At 47.1% G+C, this 26352-nt stretch overlaps 1 protein-coding gene and 1 non-coding gene across 5 annotated transcripts in view; both read right to left on the bottom strand.

Annotated features, from left to right (window-relative positions):
• The window catches only part of SNRK (SNF related kinase), a 39102-nt gene extending 13428 nt beyond the window's left edge, over positions 1 to 25674 (bottom strand). Inside the window, exons 1-4 of one of the 4 annotated variants that reach the window (XM_036432013.2) lie at positions 25538 to 25663; positions 22458 to 22507; positions 13457 to 13518; positions 11312 to 12006 (exon numbers count right to left, since the gene is read on the bottom strand). In XM_036432013.2, the coding sequence (XP_036287906.1) occupies positions 11312 to 11900 (589 nt within the window). In that variant the 5' untranslated portion in view covers positions 11901 to 12006; positions 13457 to 13518; positions 22458 to 22507; positions 25538 to 25663. Of the gene's footprint in view, positions 1 to 11311; positions 12007 to 13456; positions 13519 to 22457; positions 22508 to 25537 lie in introns of all 4 variants that reach the window. The other 3 variants (XM_036432015.2, XM_036432016.2, XM_036432014.2) reach the window with 3 other exon arrangements.
• On the bottom strand, positions 5073 to 5177 carry LOC118715841. The gene has a single exon (XR_004986985.1). It is a non-coding gene; the product is annotated as a U6 spliceosomal RNA (small nuclear RNA).
• Positions 25675 to 26352: the final 678 nt, after the last annotated feature.

Raw genomic sequence — 26352 nt, 5'->3', positions numbered from 1 at the left:
TTTGTACTCTATGTTTAGCTCTTTGAATCATTTTATTTTTTTCAACCTAGGGGCCAAAGGTCAGAGATAAGTATGGCTAAACAAATGCTAAGTGGTATGCCTTTAACCTGTCTTTGACATGAACAGTAACTTCCTCTTAGAGCGGCAGTGGGCCTGAAAAGGACTGAAATGGACTCAGCCAGAGCCCAGCGCACAGGAAGGGTAGGGAGGGCCCCGAGGCAGAGGGGGTTGATGCAGCCCCCGCTCCCGTTCGAACGGGGCAGGCCCTGGTCCAGCACAGCAGACATGGAGGTACCCTTGCCCTGACGGGGCTCCAATTCCGTGAGAAACAGACAGCAGGGTGACGTATATACATACCATATACACATCCAATTCCCGTGAGAAACAGACAGCAGGTAACTGAAACAGGAAGAAGGTAAGCTCAAAAGGCACAAAGCCAGGGAGAGAAGAACCCCTAGAGACAGGCGAGAGGAACAGGGAGGCCTCAGGGACACAGGTTAAAGGAAGGGGTGAGTCAGGAGCGTGGATCCCCAGGACAGATTCTCTATTATGTTCCCCCACAAATGGGGAGGGAGGCAGTACTTTTCTTAATAAAAACTCATGTCAGTGGACATTTTAAACGATCTTTTTTCATTTTAAAAAGTTTACCAATAGCCGAGACCGGTTTGGCTCAATGGATAGAGCGTCGGCTTGGGGACTGAGGGACCCGGGTTCGATTCCGGTCAAGGGCATGTACCTTGGCTGCGGGCATATCCCCAGTAGGGGGTGTGCAAGAGGCAGCTGATCGATGACTCTCTCTCATCGATGTTTCTAGCTCTCTATCTCTCTCCCTTCCTCTCTGTACAAAATCAATAAAATATATTAAAAAAAAAAAAAAAAGTTTACCAATAAAACTACATACTCTCAAGGTACAGATCACAGCCTCAGCCTGAGATCCTAGGAGCACGGGGATCCCCCGAGTCTGTCACTGGGGGGTTGGGGTGGGGAGGTGAGGGAAAGAGCATGGAACATTATTCTCATTTTTTAAAACGTTCAAAGAATTCCCTACTCATAGTAAAGTTACACAGGTTAACAAACACCAGTCAGCCACCTGAAAAATCAAACTTAATGTTGACACTATTTGAAACACATGCTTTGATTTCATACCTAGCTATAGACTCTTGATTAATAAAAATGGAAAGAAGAAAATATCAGTAAGCACAGTTCCTTTGAATATATATATATACACACACACATACATACATACACACACACACACACACACATACATACATACATATATATCCCCCAGAGAGGCAGGGAGAGGGAGCAAGAGGCAGAAACATCAATGATGAGAATCACTGGTTGGCTGCCTCTTGCACATTCCCCACTGGGGATGGAGCCTGCAGCCTGGGCATGTGCCCCAACAGGGAGTCCAACTGTGACCTCCTGGTTCATAGGTCGACACTCAGCCACTAAGCCACACTGGTGTGTGTGTGTGTGTTTGTTTTTAAATCTTCCCAAAATAAAAAAATCTTCCACCTCATGGTGCAAGCTAGCGAAGTCTTTGTCAGTATGAAGGGTGGAGTTGCTGGTGCCCTGACGGGCCCTGAAGCTGGAACTCAGAGCGCAGCCGTGAGCACTGAGGCCACCTCTGCCAGCTTTCAGCAGGTCCGGTTACCATCACACAGCTGAATTCTGCCGTTTCCAGCGTTAGAGGTGGAGTCTCCATCACAACGCTCACTGCAAGCAGGCTAACAGAAGATCAAATTGAAAACACAACGAAAGAACAAGCTAATGATTAATTTGAGGACAAGCAATCGCCACGGGGGAGGGGGTGGGGGGGAATGTCCTGACTACTGAGATCTTCTAAACGTCATTTCTGAAGTGAATTTTCCGGACAGCAGAAATAAAAAATGGGGATTAGAGAGCAGTAAGAATGGAAGGCCAGAAGTACGGTTCTAGGTGGAAACCTCTATTTCTGGCTCTCACCAGTGTAGCCATGAGTCATGGCAGAAGCAGTGGGAATAGAATGTTCTAAAACCAGGACAGGGGAGCAGGGACCGGCACCTTTCACCACGTTACAACCGGCAGGATTTATGCAACCGCTTCTCAGTTCCAACTGTGCTCACCAGCAACGGACACGTGACCCGGAGCGAACGTAAAAGGCAATGCTTTCTGAGAATAGCAAGGACGGCTGCAGACGGCCGAGGGCGAGACCTAGGAAGCCCGCTTCTTGTATAATATTCACAAGCCCAAGGCCCACGGTCTGCTGAGGTGGATTCTGTCTACACAGTAAGAGCGACTCATGTGCATTCACCATCACCTAGAGCTTTGGTTCCTAAGGATCCTTTGTGGACGCGATCAGTGGCTGGCTCTAAGGGACGTGACTAGAGACCGTTCGGAAAGTAGCTCATCTGAATGAACAGAGTAGGAATGAACGCAGAAGAGGAATGAAGAATTTGGACAAGTCCATGTTTTAGGATGTCTCTGTTATTCCTGGTGTTATCAACATTCTAGTGAGAAGCAAAGTCTTATTACTTAACAAGGGAATTATTTCTTCTCTTAAAAAAATAAAAATAAGGCCCTAACCGGTTTGGCTCAGTGAATAGAGTATCGGCCTGCGGACTGAAGGGTCCCAGGTTTGATTCCAGTCAAGGGCATGTACCTTGGTTTTGGGCACATCCCACCGTAAAGTGCAGGAGGCAGCTGATCGATGTTTCTCTTTCGATGTTTCTAGCTCTCTATCCCTCTCCCTTCCTCTCTGTAAAAATATCTATACAAAATCAATAAAATATACTTAAAAAATAAATAAATAAATAAAATATACTTATTTTTAATTATACTTATTTTTAATTAAATAAGGATGAGTGCCATCATCCCATATATACATTAAAAAATGCCTTTCCCACATCAAGCATCAATGCTGCCCAAACTAGCTTATCATCTCACCCAACCTGTTTGTCTCCATTTGTGTTCTAGCCTGGTCAGTGCAACTCCACCCAATCAAAACCTTGGAGACATCCCAGACTCTGCATTCTGTGGGTTCTCTGACTCCCCCGTCAGGGAGATCCTGGCAGGGCCTGTGCTTAGAACCCTCAGAGGCCCCGAGTGACCTGGCGAGTGACCTGGCGAGCTGGGCCACCTGGCGGTTCAGCATCCCTCCAATGAGCTGTAGTTACAGGTGCAGAGCGCCTCAGATGCAGGCTGTGTCCCCACAGGAGGTAGTCCTGCCCAACCAACAGGGCAGAGCCCCCAAAAGGCAGCTGAGGTGGAGGTGGGCGGTTCCTGTCCTTCAAATGACAGCTGAGCGAGAAAGGAGAGTAGGGAGTGTGGAGGGGGTGCACAGGGGGTGGGGCCATCAGTGAAGACACACTGCATTTCGTTGTATCGATAGTTGCGTCAGGCCTGGTGCAAACCTGTTTCACAGTCAGAAGGAAACAGGAAAAGGTTCCAGGAGTCACAGGGTTATCGAGCACACACGGGAGGACTGCACAGGTTAACAACCCAACCCGGAGAAGCAGGAGAGGGCTGCACCTCAGCGCTCCTTCACAAGTAACCTCAGAACTCTGACCTCGGGGCCCCTCAGGAGGTGACCCTGCCGGGTGAAGAGGGAAAGATAGCCCAGGCTGAGACAGCTCGCCGTCTGACTTCTTTCAGCAGAGCCCTGGGTTCAAATTCTACTTTGGCCATTTCATTAGCCATGTATTCCGGGCCTGGCTTTTCTGCATCTTACGTCTCTCCTCTGGGAAGTGCGGCACCCCACTCCTCTGGTAACGTCAGAGGGGGGGTGTGGGCAGACAGGGGGGCACGATGGCTGCACAGCCTGCGAGGACTGATAAAAACAGTGACTCTACCTGCAGGGGACGGCTAGAAAAGCAAAGAGGAGCTTATACTTTTCATTGGAAATACATCTGTATTATTTGAATTATCTTATAAGAGCATTCATTTACTACTTGTAAAAACTTTTTTAAATTTACTGCGCTTGAGAGAATATTACTATGATGTGTACACACTTTAACTGCATAAGCACAAAGCTCTTTATAGGAACATAAAAGGCAGTAAAGCCTGGGCACGTCCCTCCTCACGAGACGGTTCTCAGCCCGTGCGCTGAGGGGGGACGGGCTTCGCGGGGCTCCCTGCACGGATGCCGACCACTCTCACCACAGCACGCGTGGCCGCAGCAGGGTTATCTTCACTGTCACTGTCAGCACAAACAACTTCCTTCGAGGATTTAAAAACTCAAACGTTCAACTCACTGATGTTTCAGAAAACCCCCAAATAGTTTTATAAAATGTGATGGGAGGAAAAAGGGGGACTGAGGGGCCACAGAATCCCAGCCCCAGCCCAGTTTTCCAGTGGCAGCTCAGCAACACAGGGTCCGGTCCAGGCGGGGGTCGGGGCCTCGGAAGATGAGTGCTGTAGGTCTCCCCGTCAAGTTCTGGCTCCCTGCTTCAGCACAAACCTGAGGGTTCTCGATGGAAAGGGGACACTGAGCCAGAGCTCCAGGCACCAGCCCGGGGACATTCCCAGTCAGTCTGTCTGAATGCTCTGGCTGGCTTGAAGTTCCCATCTAGCCAGAGCTATTTCTAAATGGGTGAAGCAACCGTTACAAAGTTGTACCTTACCACAATCTGGCCTTTTAAAAAAACACCTGATGGGAAAATATCCTTGGGTGAGCGTGTGGCTCAGTGGTTGAGCATCAACCTATGAAGCAAGAGGTCATGGTTCGATTCCCGGTCAGAGCATGTGCAGGTGTGCAGGAGACAGGCAATCGATTACTCTCATAGTTGATGTTTCCACCTCCCTCTCCCTCTCTGAAATCAATAAAAATATATTAAAGGGGGAAAAAACAAAAAACCACCTGGTGAGAAAGGGTTTTAGGTGGTCCATACTATTCCTGTGAAATCACGCCTCTGAGCCTCTCTACGAGGGAATCACAGCTTTCATTGGACTCATAGTGAGTCTAGAACTCACTAAATATACAAACAGAAGGCATGAGGAGGTGAGCAGAGACCAAGAGGAGCAAGGAGGGGACCACCATTAAACGCTAAAGAAGTGTAGAAGAACATACATTTTCACTTGTTTATTATTTAAATACAGAACACTTCACGAATTTACGTGTCATCTTTGCATAGGGGCCATGCTAATCTCTGTATCGTTCCAACTTTTAGTACATGTGCTGCCGAAGCCAGCACCATTTTCATTTCTGTAGTCCGTCCCTGTACTGTGGATTCAGTTAAACAAACGTGGCGAGCTTGTCCTGTTTGCCAGGTGATGAGGACGGGCACAGATAGGATATAAACAGACACACAGTTCCCTCTCTCAAGGACCCTGCTATTGAGCAAGAGGGATAGGGAGCCATCTGGAGTGTGCAAGACTTGGCATCGCCTCATCCAATTCCAAAGGGAAGAGGCCATCGGGGCCTGTGCCCTCTGCATTTCACCACCCTCTGTTTTTAGCCGCCTATAACCCCCTCTGCTTTTTATCCAGCCGGTGTGCCCACCCTGTGCCCGGGACCTTCCATGCACCAGCGTTCGGTGCTTCTGTAAAGAGTCTCACTCCACACTCTTGTCTTGCTTCTTTGGAAGGTCCTCCTGAGGCTCCAACTCTAAATAGCGCTGAATTAAAACTGTAAACTATTAAATTAGGCACTGTCTTGGACTGTACATCACATCACTATAAGGCCAATAAATCAAGATAAATTGGGTAAGACAAAGGGAGTGACACAGAAAATGGTTCCATAGAACGGTGGCAGTCGGAGAGGTAAAAACAGTGACGGACACGTATGGGAGTCCCAGCTGTAAGGAGCACTGGTCCCCGGTGCATCTCTGCTGATGAGCGGGCTCAGCTCTGTGGCACCTGTTCTGCTTCTGCTCTCTTCCTCACCTTCGCCACCGAAGTCATCCTTAACCTGTGAGGGTCCGAGTGACAGCAGCCCAGCCCCTGAAGGAACTAACCTGAGAAGTGACTCTGCATGACGATGTTACTGTTTCTCAAGAAGCCACTTCCTGACGTGAGCAGATGGGGTTTCCCTACACACTGCCACTACCGGGTCCCCTCGGGGCCATCTTGGAGTGAGCACAGAGAGGCAGGAAGCACAGCGCCCTGATGTAAGTAGATAGGCGTGTTCTGCAGCAATTCTTTTTTTTTTTTTTTTTTTAATATATTTTATTGATTTTTTACAGAGAGGAAGGGAGAGAGATAGAGAGCTAGAAACGTCGATGAGAGAGAAACATCGACCAGTTGCCTCTTGCACACCCGCTACCGGGGATGTGCCCGCAACCAAGGTACATGCCCTTGACCGGAATCGAACCCGGGACCTTTCAGTCCGCAGACCGATGCTCTACCACTGAGCCAAACCAGTTTCGGTTCTGCAGCAATTCTTAAAAACATGACAAGCGCTCCGCCTGGCCAACTGGAGTTGAGTCTGCGCAGCGATGGGTATTCCTTTTGTTGTTGTTAATCCTCACCCAAGGATATTTTCCCATTGATTTTTGGAGAGAGTGGAAGGGAGGGAGGAGAGGGAGAGAGCAAACATCAATGTGGGAAAGACACATCGATTGGTTGTCCCCCACACGGTCCCTGACCAGCCTGCAAGAGAAGTATGTGCACCCTGGTGGAAATCGAACCTTTGACCCTTCAGTACACAGGCCAACACTCTACCCACTGAGCCAAACTGGCTAGGGTGCGATCTGTATTCTAACAGGATTCCAAATGATTTGTTAGTTTGTTCTCACTACTGATTTTCTGTTCTACAAACTAGACTTTCTTCAGCAGGTTTATGTTTCTTCTCTCCCGCCCACACGCCCTCAGAAACACAAAAAAAGCTTTAAAAAATACCCGAGCTGATGTGCTGTTTCCACCTGCTAAAGGTTCCTTCTCCTGTGAAAGCATGTGGCTTCGGTTTCTACATGGATTCCTGTGTCAAAACAGTGACTGTTTGGGCGATCTGAAAAGCTCTTCTGAAGATCCAAGAAACGAACCAGTTATCAAATAAATACCAAGACATTCATGTTTTATTTTATCTAACATTTGACACACACTCAGAAAAGTGCCTACGTTAGAAGCTAACCTACTCCCTAAAGACAAGTAACCTGACATTCGGAAAGTTAAATACAGCTAAAACCATGGGGCTGAGAAACACAGGAGCAGAGGTCTCGGGCCTGCCCCTCCTCCCAGTTTCCCACGGCAGCCATTTCAGAGCTCCTCCGGAGGACAGATGTCCCAAGGAGAAGAGAGCACCTCGGAAGGAAGAAGGCCGATCCTTGCACCAGCTCCAGGACGGCAGCCTCAGCACCAGAGAAACCTGCCATCCCGAGATCCCTCCAAGAGGAGGTGCTGCGACGCACTGCTGATCCCCGAGCCTGTGCTTGCCTCTGCCTAAGCCCCGTTCTTCACCCGCCCTATGCATCCATCTAACCCCATGACAACCCTGCGGCAGGCCCCCCAGTTACCCCGATTTCACCGGGGAAGCCAGGGAAAGGAGGCAGGTGAGGAGGAGAAGGCAGTGGTGGGGCCCTCCACCTACAGCGCAGATGGTGAGGCCGCCAGGAAGTGGTATGGGGGCAAGAGCGCCCTGGGCCAGGGGAGGGAAGGTGGAGGGGCTGAGGCAAGGGTGCCCGTGGATTGTGGCTAACAGCCAGGAGGCGGAGTGGCTGGAGCTGAGCAGGCAGCTGGGAGACAGTGGGAGGGATCAGTCAGGAAGCCAGTTCTGAGGGCCATGCTGGGCACCGGGAGGGCTCTCGTTTTGGTTCCGATGAATTGGGAGGTCTTGAAAGTGTTCTGAACAGAGGGGTGGCGTGAACAGACTGAATGGAAGGGCAGATGAAAGGAAAATGATGAGCACAGCTTTCTTTCGGCACCAAAACACAACTACATGTTCTTGTGCCCTTTTTAAGCTAGATGTTACATCCCTGGCGCCCCCCCCCCCCCAACACTTACTCTTTAAAGAACCTGAGAATTAAAATGCTGGACTCTATTTTTCCACTAGTAACTAAAAATACGGGAATCTAGGGTTCAAGTCAACGGTAGGTAGGGCTGGACGCACGTCAGAAGCCCAGGGAAGCTTCTAGGTGTGGCCACACCACGGTGATGGGAATCAGGATCTTTAGGGGTGGGGCCAGGCAAGGTGGGATGTTTTGTTTTCATCTTCCCTGGTGAGATCCATGGGTGGTGAGCTGAGAACGGCCTGTTTAAAGCTTACCATACCACCGGGACAGCAGAGTGAATTATACTTTTCAAAGAAGCATCCACCTCTACTTCATTTGACCGGGGCTTATGACAGGGAGAGCAACCAGCAGCAGAACTAAACAAGCAGCAGGGAAAACATCAACACTCAAAACTGTTTCTACCACCTTTCCCAGGCCCATCACTGAAGAACCAATGACTGCGTTAGCCTGAAATAGCCATCTTTATGGTGCCTGTACCATTACATTTCACCCATTACATTTCAGGCTCAAGAACCTTTACTACACACACTAAGTTCAACGGTAGCTTAATCATAAAACCCAAGGCACAGAAACTTGCCTACCTGCTTCCCAAACACAATCATAACAATAGTCACATGACAGGCCTGCATAATGTAAATGCAAACTAACACTGAATAAAGCGCTTTTATTTACAGAGTGCTCGTGCCAGATGAATGAACTCTGATTTCGGAAATGAATGTCACTTCTCACAGGCATGTGCAGCTTCAGAAAGTTTAGGAGAGGGTTTTTGTTTATGCTCGTGGCTTCGCATGACTCATGACGATGATACGCTTTGTAAAAGGTATCTCTCAGAGTGCGTGGCCTTGCACTCGGTGGCTGGGTTGGGAGCGTGTGTGGCACATTTGCATGGACATGCTTTTCAATTCTTGACGAATGAATGCCATGTGTGTGACTGTGCTGGAACCCAGATGGCCATGCAGCTTCTGCTGGGCAGGAACAATGCAAGCTTTATGTTTACTTCAAAATGAAATAAACAAGGGACTATGTTCAATTGAACAGACCAACTTCCTTCCCTCGGCGGAGGAGAGGCACAAATCTTCCCTCAAAACGTATGATCCCAATCCCCACGCTCGGAACTAAAACCGTGCCACCGCCTAAGGTCTCCCAATCGGAACCCATGAGGCCCATGTGTCCAGCGCAGCAGTGGAAGAGTCACTAAACTGGAACCAGGTCAGGAAACGCTGGCCCACAGTAGGACATGTGCCTCCAGGGGCAGTTGCTGAGGTGGGAAGTGAAACTGTCCACGCTCAGACCGGGTACAGCTTGGGGAGCCCTGGGAAATAGAAGCAACCAACCCTTGACATAAATTATAACAGCAGATGTACAGAAACTAGAGGAAATTTCCAGTCCTTTAGGCCTACGTCCAAGTTCTATCCCCAAGGTATCGTGGCTTAGGCTGTACTATCTGTATGGGAAGGAGTAATCCTTTACAAAATCCTCAGGGGAAGTATTTAAATATGTGAACAGATTCTCCATGTGTTGCTGCAATCAGGTCTTCTGGGGCCACCCATTTCTAGATCCTCTAGGGCAGCGGTCGCCAAGCTTTCGGACCTCACCGACCACCAGTGTCTGCAGACCGCTGATTGGCAACCTCTATTCTAGGAGACCCTTAAGGAGGGCGTGTGAGATATTTTATCCGAGGTCTAGAGCAGAGCGAGGAGTAACTACCTCAGTGCATTAAACGTGGCTTCTAGTCTAACCACCTCTCGGCCTGAATATGTCAAGGTTTCCCAAAACTCACATACAAACCATAAGCTGCATGGAAATCAATAGTCCAGAATGTCTCTGCATACGTTTTACTAATCTACTTCTTCACAGCAAGCACCTCTCTTCGGATAGACCAGACAGTCATTTTTAAATTCACACTAGATTCTGAGAGGTCCTTCATGAGTAATAAATTGGTCCAGAGAAGGAGTAATTAGAGATACTTAAGCACACAATTCTAAGATGTGTCCACCAAAACTTAAGGCACCACTGAACCAGGGAAAGTGAAGAACCGCTCTCTGAAACAAACACAAGTACATGATTTGAACATGGGGAAGGCTAACTGCTCTCACCTCAGCGGACACACGATCATTTTTAGCTAATTACCTGATTTTAAAATTGCTTTTATTCCTAAAATTACAGTGTAAGACTGATCTTTGTTAGCATGCAGGTGAACACTGAAAACGTACAGTGTGTTTCTATCATAGGGACTTCCATTCCCAGACCACAATTACTAAATATGAAGTAATAACAACCCTACACACCCCAGGAACATCGACAGTGGAATACCTGCCTTCCGGAAACCATTCCTCAGCCCTTTCCTTTCCAGAGCACAGAGTCTAACTTGTAAGCCGTGTCTTGTTGTACATGATACCATGCTGCCCGTAGCTGATCTCTGTCTTACAGATGAAGAAATGAGAGAGCAAGTACACTGTCCAGGGTAGCAACCAATAAATGGTTCCAATGACCAAATCCTCGCATTGTACTGTAATCTTCATGGTACCTTTACAACACGGGTCTCAGTGACTGTTAAAGGGATTCCTAGAAAGGAAATGACTAGAACAGTGGTCGGCAAACCGAGCCACTTATGGCTCTTTGGCCCCTTGAGTTTTTAGGAGTACCCTAATTAAGTTAATAACAATGTACCTACCTATATTGTTTAAGCTTAAAAAATCTGGCTCTCAAAAGAAATTTCAGCTGAAACCAGTTTGGCTCAATGGACAGAGCGTCAGACTGCAGACTGAAAGGTCCTGGGTTCGATTCCAGTCAAGGGCATGTACCTTGGTTGCGGGCACATTCCCAGTAGGGGGTGTGCAAGAGGCAGCTGATCGATGATTCTCTCTCATCGATGTTTCTAACTCTCTATCCCTCTCTCTTCCTCTCTGTAAAAAATCAATAAAATATATTAAAAAAAAAAAAAAAGAATTTTCAATTGTTGTACTGTTGATAGTTGGCTCTATTGACTAATGAGTTTGCCAACCACTGGACTAGAAGAACCTAAGAAGATTGGAAAAGCACCCAGACCTTTAAAAATAATTATAATAACCAGATAAGAGATTACCTTAAATGATACCTTACACGTTTTCCTTTGTTCTGACAAAAAAATACCTTATGAACATTTGACATTTAAAAGGTAAAATAAACTAATGGCCAATAAACTATGGCATTCATAAAACTCAATCTGTTCATGAAGATGTATTTTAATAGAAATTATCTTAGAAATTATTTTTTGATTAAACACACACACACACACACACACACACACACATATATACACACACACAAAACAACTGACCTGACCCCCCCAGCCTGTAGCCACTAAAATTCAAGTGAGCAGATGTTGGCAGGTGACCTACCTACGGCAGGCGCGTCATACTCATCCCCAAGCAGGATCTCTGGAGCAGAATACGCGAGAGACCCACAGCTGGTGGTAAGCTTCTTCCCTGGCTGAAACTTGTTGCTGAAACCAAAGTCCGTCAGCTTCACAAGACCTTGCTTTTCAAAGAAGACCACATTCTCGGGTTTCAAGTCCCTGTGAACCACGTGCAGTTTATGGCAATAAGAGATAGCATGAACTATCTGGGCAAAGTACTTCTTGGCCAAGTCTTCGTTCAGGCCCTCCTCGTGTTTCATTATGTAATCGAACATATCTCCTCCGTCCCCAAGTTCCAGGATGAGATACAGTTTGGTCTGGGTGTCGATCACCTCGTAGAGGCGCACGATGTTGGGATGCTGCACCAGTTTCATGCACCTCACTTCTTGGAAGAGGTGGCCAGTGGCTAGCGTGTCCAGCTTTGTCTTGTCAATAACTTTCACGGCCACCTTCTCGCCTGTGAAGACGTGCCTGGCCAGCTTGACCACCGCAAAGTGACCGCGGCCCAGGGTTTTATCCAGATCGTACAACCCGGCAATCTTCCCGTCGTACCCCCGCTTGAACCCCGCCATGCTGGTCGCACGGAGGAAGCACTACTCAGACTGCTGGGAACGTGTCTTCTCAGAGAAGAAGATCTGGTGAAGATAAGGAATTCATTTTCAGTGTTGCCCTGGGCATCTACAAAATAAAAGGAGAAACAAAATTAAGTTTCTATAACATTTCCTTTTATAATTTCATTTAAAAAAAAAAAAAGATTTTTAAGAAAAGCCTAAAGTAAATACATGGAAACCCAATTTTCATTTCAAAGCCCACACCCTTTATAAACATTGGGCTACTCTAAACAATGTTATATTTAAGATAATATCTTAGGAGTTAAAATGTCAACTATAAAAGAGGCATAGTGTCAATCTCCCATGCAAATGGAAATGATATGAATCACATATCTATGACTACCCTCACCCCCATATATATATTTAAATAAACAAAGTAAGTCAAAACATGCAAAATGTTTCTGGACAGTAGTTCCCCCAAAAAGTTTAATTCAAGCATATTTTTCAAAAATAGAACCCTAAGCTAACTCCAGAGGTCAGAAAAGTATCTTTAAATCTTTAAATTCAATGAATTTATAAGGGCAGTAATTATTCTTTTTTTTTTTATTGATTTTTTACAGAGAGGAAGAGAGAGGGACAGAGTCAGAAACATCGATGAGAGAGAATCATCGATCAGCTGCCTCCTGCACAGCCCCCACTGGGGATGTGCCCACAACCAAGGTACATGCCCCTGACCGGAATCGAACCCGGAACCTTTCAGTCCACAGGCCAGCGCTCTACCCACTGAGCCAAACCCGTTTCGGCAAGGCAGTAATTATTCTTAAAATTCTACCCAAGTCGATGTTACTATTGCAAATACAACTTCAGTTTTCAAAACAAACTTCTTCAGGATGCCCCAAGTTATATAATACTTTTTTTTTTTTCATCTATCACTTTAGTTTAGATGCAATTCCTGGCAAGTAGATATATAAATCACATTTTATAAGTAAATCTGTTTGTTTAAATTAAGTTTTAACTTAATTAGTTGAAATTTTTATCACAAAAGTAGTAAATGAATAAAGAGTAAGGAAAAAAGTATTTTTGGGGGGTACCCAGAGGAATCACGATTAACTCTCTATGACATTTCTCTTCCCAAAACTGTGCCAGCAAAAGGGCCCTAGGAAATAATTTTTAATCTACTAGCAAGTTCATCGGAATGAATCTTACGGGATCCCTTTGTAAAGACAGACTGCCCTGTGGTAAAAGGATTCATCCCTCTCACTATCAAATAATTTACTTTCTTTGTACACATATCCCTTTTTCAGTGTCTACTGTGTACCTAAAAATAGGACATCGTAATTATCTGAAGGTTGGGAGGAAAAATATCCTTGTTATTGAGCATCTCTTAAAGCATTAGTCCTCTGTTCCTCTGTCTAATCTCACCATCAAGTGTCTTTTGAGTTAGTGTAGGAAACAACTAGGTCTTTTTTGATCTCTGAGGATCTCGCAGTGCCCGAACCACTGTGAACACCAATGCCCACTGTTAAGACGTGGGTTACATAAAGCAAAGATGACTTTGTACTGGCTCCGAGACATACCCAGCAAACTGCCTAATGAATAATCCTTCTTATTTCTGTGTTTTGTTAGTTGCTTTTTTCTCCTAAAAGAAAACATAGAAAAGTATTTTAGTTTAGTTCCATTTGTTTTAAATTTGCTTCAAGTCAAATTATATGCCCTAAGGCTGGACCCAACCATATAAAAATGGCATACTTGTCTTTAGTGACCAGTCTCCCATTACCCTTCTCCCCCCTGTGAACTGCACCGGTTCCAGGAATCTTTGTAATCAACAGGAATTGCACAGTGAACAGAGACCTACAGATGGTTCCAGGTAGACAGGTCAGAAAGACTGCTCCCCCGGAAGGAGGAGGAAATGATAATACTGAACAACACTAAACTGGCCGTTTTCTAAATGCCTCCTGGCAGCAGGCACCAAATCTGTACATCAGACTCCTCACTGAGAGCCTAAGGGTGGGCACAGTGGGGCTCGAGGTGCCCGCTAATCAGCAGTCCAGGACTCCAACCCACTTAGCCTGGCACCCAAGCCCAACCTGCCTGCAGAAGCCCCTCCAGGCTCAGAAACTCTCACTCCAAAAGTTCAGGAGGGCAACCTTTCCCACCTGGTCCTCCAGCAAGCCAGCAGAAGTCCATGCAATGCCACCACCAGGGAGCACACCAAGCCTTTGCACCCAGAGGCTTTCTACCTGATAGTAAAGAAGAAACTATCACTATGGACTCAGATTATGTGAGCAGCTCGCTGACATCACGCTCATGGCACAGTGAGGGAGGAGTGACTGGAGGAAGCCTCGCAGGCCTTTCCAGGACACTCAGTATCACACAACTAACTGAGAGGTCTAAGCAGTCATAATACTAGGCCAGAGGCAATTTATGCAATACACGATGGGTGCGTGTCCGTAATCATGAATTCAAGTTCACAGGAGCTTGGGGGAAAGTAGGCAGGAAAGGAGAAGGAAAGGTGGGTGTGAAAACAAGTGTATTGCTGGGAACGAGGGAATGGAGAGAGATGGAGACGGTTCTATAGCGCAAAGAGGGGCCAGCAAAGTCAAGGACACAGGCCTGCCATCCAATGCCAGGTGACCCCTGGGATGCACCCGGTCCTTCAGCTCCAAGTGGGATACAGTAGCTCCTCCCATTCCCTGTGCCTGCTTCTCTCTTTCAGTAGCCTTTGTTTCACCCACAGTCTCTATGGCGAGGCACTGTGATAGTCCAGTGAGGTTGGCACTGGTTCTGGAGGCCAACGATGGGACTGGAATCCCTGCTCACCAATCACTAGCCAGGGGACCTGGGCAAACCCTGATCTCTATGTGTGGTCAGTTTCCTCATTAGAAACTATAGTGTGAAAACAGAACATGGGTTGTGCTAGGGATTTCCTGAATTAATGTAGGTAAAGTGTTTAGATACAGGCTAGCGTAGAGCAAAGCATGCATTAGGCACCATCACCACCACCATCGCTGTTCTGATGACTGCGTTCTCCCTCACCCAAGTAGACACTTTCAGTCTTCCCTTCTACTTCAAGAGAACGAGTTTACTGAGCTATTATCTCTGTGGCTTTCATAAAAACCCTGCTGTTCATTTTCCTAGCATGTATGAAATTGAAAATGGGTGCTGTACGACTGATAAAAGGAAATAATGAGCATCAAAGTCTGATGATTTTTCAATAGAACATCGCACAAAATCTAAGCACTTGCTTTTAAATTGATGCTAAGATGACTTTCTATCAAATCTATCCTTCAAAAAAGGACTATTTCTTTACATTTTTTCCCATCAAAGTAATATATTCTTACAGAAAAAATCTCAAAAAATACAGACTAGAAAGCAGGAAATAAAGAGGGTATCCACAGTCCTACCACTGAAGATCAGCACTGTTAATCTCTCGGAGGTCTTTCTGCAAAGATTCATATGCAACTTATTTTTTTGTTTTACAAAGATGTGACCATACTGTACAGAACTTTATAAGCTGTTTCCTGCGTTTTCTCCTGCCCTATCATTTTCCTTTTAGTATTTTTGTTTCAAGTATGAAAAGAATATCTCAGCATATAACCTGTTAACGTTCTGGTAAACGGCCTTCCAAATTATTTTCTAGATCTAATATACGTTCAGACAAATCTTTTTAAATAAAATGGAATACCCTCGAGTGTGGGCACCCGGACCCAGAGGGGGAGCTGTATCCATTTTTTAAGTGTTTCTCCTCCCAAAATAACACAAGTTCGCTTTAGACAATTTGGAAATTACAGAAAAGCACAACAGCGGCGGAAACTCCACGTATAATCTCATGTTGAATGACCTCCCTTTGGGTTTGAGTGCATATCCTTCAAACCCATGCTTCCTTACAACACTAAGATGCCGCACATAAAGAGTTGGTTTTTCTTCTAGATGATGCACATTTGCGCATGCACCAAGCATTATAAATCAGTATTTATAATGATTACAGAGCTAAGATGGCATCTTCCAAATAGGAAAAGCACTAAGTTCGGCCGTCCTAAAGCAGCCTTCTCGTTTGGCATATGCTCACACATGCGTGAAACCAGCCTGGACCTAAAGGAGACGGCCCAGGGAGTCGAGCGTGTTCACATCTGAGGAAGAGGTACAGTGCGTGTTGCAAGAACACGCTGATGTTCTCCCGCGAGGGGAGGGGAGCAGAAGCAGGCTGTGCGCGGGCGGGCGTGGCTGCAGGAGAGGAAGGAAGTGAGGGCGGCCCCACACACATTTTGCAAGCTGCTGAAAACAGTTGTAGAACCAGCCTCTGCTAAACCTCCTGTCATTTTGGAAGTCACCCTGTTATTCTTGTCAAAATTCTCTTTTAGCTCGTCACCGACATCACCACCACTGCAGCGTGGTCTGTGGGTCAAACAATGTCTGCGACCCACACCTCCCCCGGGAGAGGTGAGGGCAGAATGGCCCAGTGAACCGAGGTAGCTCCGCCTGGATAACTCGGAACTAAGCCATGGCACAAGACAGGAGGGAAACAAAAAGGACCATGTGCAAAAACTAGGCCACTTTTATAACCTCTCTGTTTTGTTTGGGATAGTACAAACTTCCCCACAAAATCAGACCACCAATATTCAAATGTACAAAAACCTCCCAAACAAATGACATGCTTTTTAAAAAAAATATGTGCCCTCGCCCTAGCTGATCTGGCTTAGTGGTTAGAGTGTTGGCCTGCAGACTGAAGGTCACAGGTTCAATTCTGGTCAAGGGCATGTACCTCGGTTGCAGGCTTGATCCCCAGCCCAGGTCAGGAGGCGTACAGAAGCAACCCATCAATGTATCTCTCTCTCATTGATGTTTCCCTCTCTGTCTCTGCCCCTCCCTTCTACTCTCTCTAAACATCAATGGAAAAATATCCTCCACTGAGGGTTAACAACTACAAAAAATGTGCCCTTCATTTCAAACAACTACAAGAGTTTTTGAAAAGCCACGCTAAAACTAGACTTAAGTTTCTTATATGTAGAAATTATCTGGTTATCTTCCTCAAATATAAAAACGGAAAACTAATTCTTACTCAGGGGAAATATCAGACAAAAGAGCCAATTTGAGTGGCGGAACTAGCATTCCCTCAGTGAATATTAGCCCCTTGACCTTGCCATCAAACTTTCAAAGGCGCCTCGCACAGAAATGGCATAGGCTGAAAGGAAGACAGAATGCGAGATCCTAGGAAATATCAACAACCTCCAGGTCAAGCAAAGGAAGCCCAACCCTGCTGATCTCTTCATCCCAAGTAAACGATAGTCCACATTTCTGGAATAGCACTCCTCTCCCTGGCAGTTGCCAATATAAGCTAGAAATCCAAGATGAAGAAGTAGTTCCAAGACTATGGAAGAATCCAGAGTTTTTCACTGGATTGGACGATTATCACTAGATGGTGATCAGGCAGTATCAGTCTGCAGTCACTGGATAGCATTATGATGGGAACTATAAATTAAAAAGTTAAAGTCAATTACTTACTATGAGAAATGTCCTACCAGGCAAAACTATTGTATAGTACCTCCAAATGTCTAAGAAAGTATTTCCCAAGGGAAAGTAAACTGCCTGCTAAGGTCTGTTCTGAAAGTTGTCTTCGAAGTGGTCAATTTTAATGGACTTGGGGGTCACTGAGGTGACCAGGAGCGCCAGGCTGAAGAGCCTGCTCCAGTCCCGCCAGGCAGTGATGGGGTTGCCAATGCAGATCGATTCCCTGCAGTACGGGGTTAAGTCATCTTTATTTCCCCCAAGTAAAACAAGCTATAGTCCAAGATAGCCTCAGGTCCAGGAATCAATGTATTCAGGAACCAGACATCTATTAACTGATGGAAAGTAGTACTACTCTGTATTTGTAGAAATAAAAGGGTTAACAACCACACAATAAAACCTGGATCAGTAGCACAGGTAACAAGTTCAAATTCCTAAAAGGTAGTGCCTCTCGTTAATTGATGAAAAATGCTAAGCATGTCACTATGTCTACACCAAAGGGTAAGTGAGACTTTTAAAAATTAGTATGGTGACAGCCTCCCAGGTCTAAAGTGCTCACATAATGAATAATGACTTAAGCAAAAGCTGATGTGTAGAATTTACTCCAAAATAAAGTCAACCCATAGTTACTTCTTTGCCAGGAAAACAGAACTTAAGTCGGAAGTTATGAAGACTTTAAAAACTTAATAATCAAACCTCTCTTCCAAAGCTTTTATTAACACTGTCAGAACCCATTCTGACTGCCTACCCACCGCCCCCCCACACACACACACACCCCACTGATATTGTGACTAAGATGGTTATTAAGACACTAGAGGCCCATGCAAAGGGCTTGGCCCTCCACAGCCCCAGCTTTGTCTGGACTGTCATTCCGCTGTTTGGTCGATTTGCATATTACGCTTTTATTATCAAAGACGGTCCGTCATGGCTGGTGTGGCTCAGTTGGCTAGAAGTTGTCCCATGCACGAAGAGGTTGCCTGTTCCATTCCCAGTTAAGGGCACATGCCTGGGGCTGTGGGCTCGATCCCCAGTAGGGGGCATGCAGGAAGCAACCAATCGATGGTGCATTCTCACATTGATGTTTCTCTCTCTCTCTCTCCCCCTTTCCCTTTCTCTATCCCTAAAAATCAATAAATTATTTTTTAAAAAAGATATAGAAAAAAAGAAGGGTGAAACAGAAAAAAATAAATTAATCCATAAACACCTAACATTTCACTGGCTGACTGAAAGAATCATTTGAGGACTTTCTCACACAGTGAGACTGCAAATTACCTTTCTGAAAAGCAATTTGGCAATACATGTATGAGGAACCTTAAAATGATGCATACACTTAATTTTAAAATCTTACTTTGAGGTTTATGTCTTAATGAAATAAATACAAGGACAAATATTTATACTCAACAATGTTCAGTTATATTTATATTTGCAAAATAATCACAAATAACCTAAAGGTCTACAATAAGAAAATAGTTAAGTGTGACACACCTAACATTAACATTATGCTGCTGTTTTTTGAGGCTATTTAACCTCGTGGAGAAATTCTCACAATAAAATAGTAAGAAAAAAAACTCCCATGCCAAATCTCATGGCATAGGATCCCAATTTTTTTGAAAAATCATATAATTTGCACATGCTTTTATGTTAAAAATACCAAAATACTAAATTGATAAGATTATAGAATCTTTTTCTCTTTACTAGTATGCTTTTTAAGTTTTTTGGCAGTGAATATGTACTGCTTTTTATAACCTAGGAAAGGTAGAGGTTATTAAAATTTTTTCACTTTCTGTACACAATTTACTTTCCCATTGAGATCTGTGAGATAAACCAATTTCCCCGAAAATACATTGTCTAAACCCTATTTATGTCATGTTAATAAACAAGACATTCAGCGCAATAGCTTGCTTCCTTCGAGGGAGGAATAAGGTATGCAATTCCTGCAGGCTGAGGAAGCAACAGGTACACGGAGTCTGTTTTCATCAGCAAAAATTATCTGAGCCCTAACTGTGTAGGACACAACCCAATCGTTAGACGCTTACAAAGAAGTTATCTACGTATGAAAGTAAATATTTATACAAGGCAGCCCAGGCCAGCTATGCCAAAGGAAGTGCAGAGGATACAAAAGGCAGGACCCCGAGGACAGGGGCAGCCCACAGGCCACGGCTTGCCCTCCCACGGGAGTCACAGACACTGTTCCTGAAAGTGGGGGAGCAGGCGGACAGCAGACCACTGGCTGACTCTGCAAAGGACACCAGCTGGGGAGAGGCTAGGATGTGAGGTACAAGGGAGGAAAGTTCAGCAGGGCTAAGAAGGATGATCCTGAAAAATCCTTAATGGTTCACCATTTAGGCAACAATCATGAAATCTCACCTGCTCAAATGAATGGAAAACTTTTCTAGTTAAAAACGTTATCCTTTCCAAAACTGCCACTTTAATGCACTTTGCAGATTACATTCCCTCCATTTGTTTCTAAAAAGGATTTTTTTTCACAACATGAGCAAACACTCACAAAACAGGCGGGCAAAGGAGAGACTCAAGCCCTAACACAGCAGACTGAATATTCTCATTCCAAACTTCTCCAGCGGCACTTACTCATAAGGCTTTCTGCCAGTAAGGAGAGAACTGTCTAACCTGTAGAAAGTGAGGTAAAACAGAAAGTTAAACCTTAAAGTTCAACCTCTCTGCTTTGGTCCAAGTAAAAAAATAAATGACTAAAAATGGCTACATAATATTTTGACTATTTCGAAAAGAGACCCATGAAAACATTACACTCTGCTACACAATTTGCCCACCAATTATTTAATACATTGTCCTAACTCTAAAATGAACTTTCTCTCACAGGGCTGTCAAGTCCAGAACAGGGAATACAGTCAACGATATTGTAATAACTATGTTTGGTGTCAGGCAGATGCCAGACTTACCGGGGTGATCATGTGGTAATCACGTCTAATCACTATGTTGTATAGCTGAAATAATATAATACTGTATGTCCACCATAATTGAAAGAAAAGTAATTATGTAATAAAATGAACTTTACCTAGCTAAATTATACAGTAAAACTTACATTATGTAAAATGTAATCTCTAATATGGAAGGAGCAAGGTGGCTGAATATTAATTAATTAAGCTCAGTTAGATCTATTATTCAAACACGTTCCCCTTGCTGTGCAATATGAAGACAATATGATGGCCTGAAGGGGGTGTGTACACAGAAGGGGCGGGACATCAGAGAGGAGCTGGACAGCACCCTAAGATTCGGCATTTCAAAATACCACCTGGTCAACTTTTCTCTTAAAGCCACCATACAGGTACACTTTAAAAATGATCAAAATTCATTTAGTCAGCAAATATAAGGAGCAGCATCCCAACACAATGGGTCCAGAACCACAAGATCTGGAGCCCAACACATGACCCAACTTCTCAAACAGGCGCGTCTTTATAAAACAGAGATACTGGCCACCCTGGACAGTGCCTGTGCAAGCTGGAATAATACACAGGAGCAAGGTGTGAGTGTGATCAAAATCACACGTATTTGCACACCTTTTCCGAACTGGCCTTCCTCCCAGGGGAGTCCAATGCTGAGGGGCTGCACACTAGGCTCCCCATCTTGTTTTGATACCAGTAGCCTCACTCTTAACAGGCCCAACGAACTGCCCCCACACCTTTCTGCTGGACGTGTGAGGCGAGGAGGGTCCCTGCCTCGAGGTGTCTCCAATCTGGAGTTCAGAGAAAGTGACTTTCCTGAGTTTGAACTAAGAACTGAGCATGGTTTTGGTGGGAAAGGGGCTTTCCAGAAGGCTGGGCGTGTCTGGGGCACAGGAGACGAGGTCAGCCAGGGAGGCACGGGGCAGATACCCACCGGCCGGCACGCCAGTTGATATTCCTCAGGGCTGGCTCTGCCTGTGCTTAGAGGTCACCTTCCTGACCACCACACTCTCTGCACCCCTGTGCCCTCTCGCAGCAAGCACCCCGTCCTTTTTCATTACAGCCCTTATCACAGTCGCGGTTACATAACTGTGTGATGCTGTGATAAATAACCTGTGTTCCCCGCTAGGATAAACGCGAAGCTCAGTCCAGGGAAGGCCCATGTCTGTCTTATTCAGTTCTGTATCCCAGAGCCTGCTGAGTGTATCGCCGACCCCAAATCCACAGCTAACACTTCATGGAGGGAACGAATGAAAGCTGGCACGGGGAAGCCGACCCAAGAAGAGTCCCGAGCCGGGCACAGCAATCAGAGACGGCAGCTCAACAAACCACTCTGGCAGCAAAGCGGAGATGAGACTAGAGCTGGGAAGGAGACAGCCGAAAATGGCTCAGGTGAATGAAGGCTTAAAGATGAGGGCCGCCAGGAACTGGCAGTGAGGAGGAGGAGGGGGCGGAGGAGACACATTTTGGAAGCAGAGTCTAGGAACTCAGTGCTCAGGGGCAGGTCAGAGGGGACCGGGGCTGAGTCCGGTGGGAGTGGTAGCAGGTGGCGCCACTCACTGGACCGGGAACGCAGGAAGGAAGACACATTTCAGAGTAGAAGATGTGCTTGTGGCCCTCAAGCGCTATGACTGTAAGACTATTTAGATCCAACCCAGCTGCATTAAAACGGGATGGTCTCTATTCAAGGGCTGACAAAAATCCACACACTGAAGTTTAGATGTCCCCAAGCTTCTCCATCGACATTCTTCCTGGGTACATGGGCTATGCCCAAGGCATGCCTCTGCTCTGGGGACGGAGAAATCAAGGTCTCTGCCTTCAAGGACCTGGCCGTCCTTTGGGCTTGAGAAAGGTAACTCCGTGATCGGAGGCCCACGGAGGCATGTCCTGTAAGCTACACTCCGGAGCAGGCATTTCCTGACCTGCGTCCCATTTCCCGGCCAACGTGTGGCCAAGCGTGGCCGTAGGAGGCCGCCTTTGGCAAGACCCACAGACCAATCTGGCGACACTCCGGAACGTAAGACATCACGACGCATGGGCAGACGATGCCCTCTGACTCTGAAATAGCTACCGAGGAGCCACGGAGCGGCAGACTGGGGGCCGGGACATGGCGCGGAGAGGGGATGAGGCCTGGCCTGTCGAGAAAGCCTACCTGAGCAGAGGCCCGATGCTGGCGGTGCCAAAGCAGAATCTCGGGCGGCTCTGGAAGTGACAGCAGAGAGATACACGTTCAGGAACAATAAAGCAGAAATCCTCTTTAGCTGCGGTGCTCCCATACCACCAGCAAAAGTATGGTCTCCCATGGGACAGGCCTCTACCCCAAGCACATGGGCAGAGAAACGGATGAGGGAGGGGCCCAGAGTGTGGGTCATACAGCCTCAGGTCTCCGTGCAGACAGCACCCCTCCGGCGTTCACTCAGGGTTCACTGAGTCCCGGGCACTTCACATCAGCTCCTCCCGAAAGATAGCAAAATCCCCGGACCCGTCCCCCTCCATCCCCAAAGCGATGGCCCTACTCCTCCCCCTTCCTTTTCCCATTCTTTAAAAAAAAGAACAGCTGCACCGTTTCTACCTCAACTCCCTTTCGCCCACTTGGATCTGAGTTCTCCCCTCCACCACTTGGCCTTGACTTCTCAGCCTCCCTGAACTCTGAGAGCCCTACCTGTCCTCCACGTTCAGCCATCGCCCCCTCTGGGAAGCCTTCCCAAGTCAGACTCCTTGTCCCCATCTCTGTGCTTCTGCGGGATTTGCCTAAGCCTCACCGAAGCATTCACCAGACCCTACTGCTCGCCTTGGTGTCCCCAGCGGCCTGAGAGCTATTGCTACCCTCTAACCCGGTGCCCCAGAAACACACACACAAAGGCTAAATGAATAAATGATCGTAGGTTAAGTTTACATTCAAAACTGCTAGAATCCAGTCAACATTTCCTCCTGAACTGCTCTAAGAATTGACCCGCACATACGCCCAGGCTGGGAAGGACCTTAATTCTCAGTAATAGTTTCCCTAGAAAAGCATGTTGGCTAAAACGCTATCTTTTGGTTGTTAAAGCACACAGGGCTGGCATACAGCTAAATCAAGACTCTAAGAGTTCCTTACCTATGTTTTTCATTCCTGTGATTCTGACCACGTGCAAAGCTCACTGGTACCCTTTTCTCCCTAAGAATGCCCTGAGCTCCTAGGCTGACAGGCTGCTGCCGCGGAGAAATCATGCCTTATTTATTCCAAAGCGCAGACTGCTGCCTATCGACAAAACAAACACCTCTTATTTTCTATTTAGTTTCACTTTCACACCAAACAGCCGCAGTAAACTTCAGACAAATAGTATTTCCTGCGCCGAGGAAAAATAGGAAAGCCCTTCCATTTTAACAAAGGCATTTATCAATAAAAGCCTTCCTTTTGGGATTCTGGGATTCTATTGGAACCCCAAAGGCCCATCTAGATTGCAGTTCTAGAAAAATGAAAATCAGTATAACTTCTGGGTCCTCATAGGCTTTCTATGAATGGATCTCACTGCAAGAAATTGTGTTCAGAATAGTAAAAAAAGAAATTAATAGGGTGAGAGTAATTTTTAGTGCATAAAATTTTAAAAAGAGACAACGATACGTTTGCAACAGGGAAAGGTATGCAAAGCTCTGCCTGGGAAGCCTGGAAGATGGAGCATGAAGAGAAGTGAACAAACACCGAGCATTTCATTTTCAGTCACTGCACGGCTTCCATACATGACCTTGGGAATGACATGTGCCTGCTCTCATGTCTAGTTCTGTAAAATGGGAATGCCATCTGTTTTCCTGGGGAAAGTTAAACAGCCGAATAAAAGAATCAATACTTTTTTTTTTAAGGGGAACTTGTCTAATTAGCAATGCTTTAAACACCACTTGTACAGTACATTCCTCTTCGAGAACCCCATTCCAAGAGAAATATTTAAGCAGACGTTGAAGACAGATTTCCTTAAGGGAATGATTTTATAAATCTGGAAGGCAATGTAACAAGATTATAAATTAACAGAGTGGTTACATAAGCCTTGACAACACCAGGCTTTAAAGTACACCGATATACATTCTGATGAATTAGACGGACTTGGGAATAGTGTCCCAACTCTGCATATATTGGACCCAAACTGAGGAATCTGATGTTTGATTGGAATTGGGTGGAAACTCAATAGGATGTCCAACATTTGGGGTTCCATCACTTGCAATCCATGCTTCTCACCTTTCACCAGAAAATGAGAAAGGCATTAAGTCAGCTTTAACAAGGGCTCCTAAGACGCTGAGAATGCATTCAATTAAATAAGGAGTGGGGTGGGGGAGGGGGGAAGAGTAACTTGACAGTTTGACAGGTCCCATATCCACAGACATCTACAGATTTAAGAACCCTACTGATAAATTTCCCCCAAATGCTGGACTTGACACCAAGTCCCTAGGAAGCTATCAGGTTGCATCTGGTCCAACTGTCAGGACCAGCACAGCTTCAGGACCCCCCCCCCCCCCGGGGGGAAGAAAAGGCTGTCAGTCTCCCGGATCCCAAGTCCAAGTAAAAGGCAGCAGGTTTTTGTAAAATGGTCCAGGAAGAAATCAACAGGCGAGGACTGCGGGAACGAACGGAGGTTTCCCAATCTGAAAAAATCCTACCTCTCCCTCGGGAATGGCACTGCTCCTCCTTCCTTACCCCGTTGCCCTTTCTCTGCCGACAACAATATCCCCATTCTATTGTAAGGCTGCAGTGGTACCGAGGAAGCCCCTTGCTGCAGCCAGCTTTCCAGATTCGTTGTGAAAAAAGGAAAACACATTCGGAGAATACACACGCTGCACGGGAAGAGCTGGGGCGCGGGGGCCCTGCTGGCGCCGCACTCGGCCCGCTCCGGGGCGGGGAGGGGATGCGGGCGCCTCCCGAGGTGCCGCAATCCCGCCGTGGCCGCAAGGGCAGGGCCTCCTCCGGGCGCCCGCGGCCGCTCGCCGCAGTGACGGCTCCCGCCCGGGCCCCGCCGCCGCCGCCGCCGCCGCCGCCTCGCTGCCAGGCCGCGTCGCCGTCGTACCGGGTCGGGGCCGCCGCAGCCCGGGCCCCGCATCTGCCCGGGCCGCGCTGCAGCCGGCGCGGGGAGCGCGGAACGCGCAACTTACTTTCCGCCAGCGGCGGGCGCCCCTGCACGGGCGGCCGGCCCCGCAACGGCGGAGGCCCGCTGCGCACCCCCGCCCCGGGCCGCCGCGCTCGGCCGCGATCGGCGCTCCCCCTACCTCAGCCCGCGGGCGGGCGTCCGTCCGCAGCGGCCGCGGCTCCGAAGACTCCCTCCCGGCCGCCGATTCCCCGCACCCAGAGCTAATCATAATACCGAGCGGGCGGGCAGCCGGCGGCGGGGAGGGGCGGGGCCGAGCTGCGCCTGCGCGGGCCGCGCGTCACTGTGACGCCAGCGCGGGGGCGGGGCCTCTGGGGAGGGGCGGGGCCTCGGGAGGGGCGGGGCGGGGCGGGGCGCACCTGCGGGCCCTGCTGCTCGGGGCTGGAGGGCATCCGGGAAGCAGCGTCGGGGCCTCTGCGAGTCTGGGGTGCCGGCAGGCGGTTGGGAGGCCGGCGAGGACCCCCGAGGAGAAGGAGGAAGCACCAGGGACTCGGGATAATGGCCGAGAAAAGTAGCGCGAGCTGTCAGGGGGAAAATCGGAGGGAGGGGACTAAGTCTGTGTCCTGGGGCGGGAGGGATGGGGGTTGGGGGGCCTGAAGGTGGCATGCACCTTGTGCCCTTTTGAAGGTTCACCCCAGCTTCCGTCCAGGTTTAATCAAGGAGAGAGAAAAAAATGAATTATACATTTATATATATGTACACCGTTGTTTTCCCTCTAGAGTTTGTTCTTCCTGGGAACCCAAATGGAAGAAGGAATTTTCATTGTGGTGCTATTTAAACAAAAAGAGAAAAAGCTCAGCATCTGAATGCAGCTCTGGCTTGAAAGGCCAGCGGGGAGACAGGGCTCGGCCAGGCTGCCTCTTCCTGAAACAACGTAAAAAGGCAAAAGGTTGTAAAAAGTGTGAAAGCATATGAAGCCACACGCCAGGCCTTAAC

The sequence above is a fragment of the Pipistrellus kuhlii genome, unplaced genomic scaffold (genome assembly GCF_014108245.1).
Source record: "Pipistrellus kuhlii isolate mPipKuh1 unplaced genomic scaffold, mPipKuh1.p scaffold_m20_p_11, whole genome shotgun sequence".
NCBI classification, from domain to species: domain Eukaryota; kingdom Metazoa; phylum Chordata; class Mammalia; order Chiroptera; family Vespertilionidae; genus Pipistrellus; species Pipistrellus kuhlii.
This window is presented reverse-complemented; position numbering and strand designations above follow the sequence as displayed.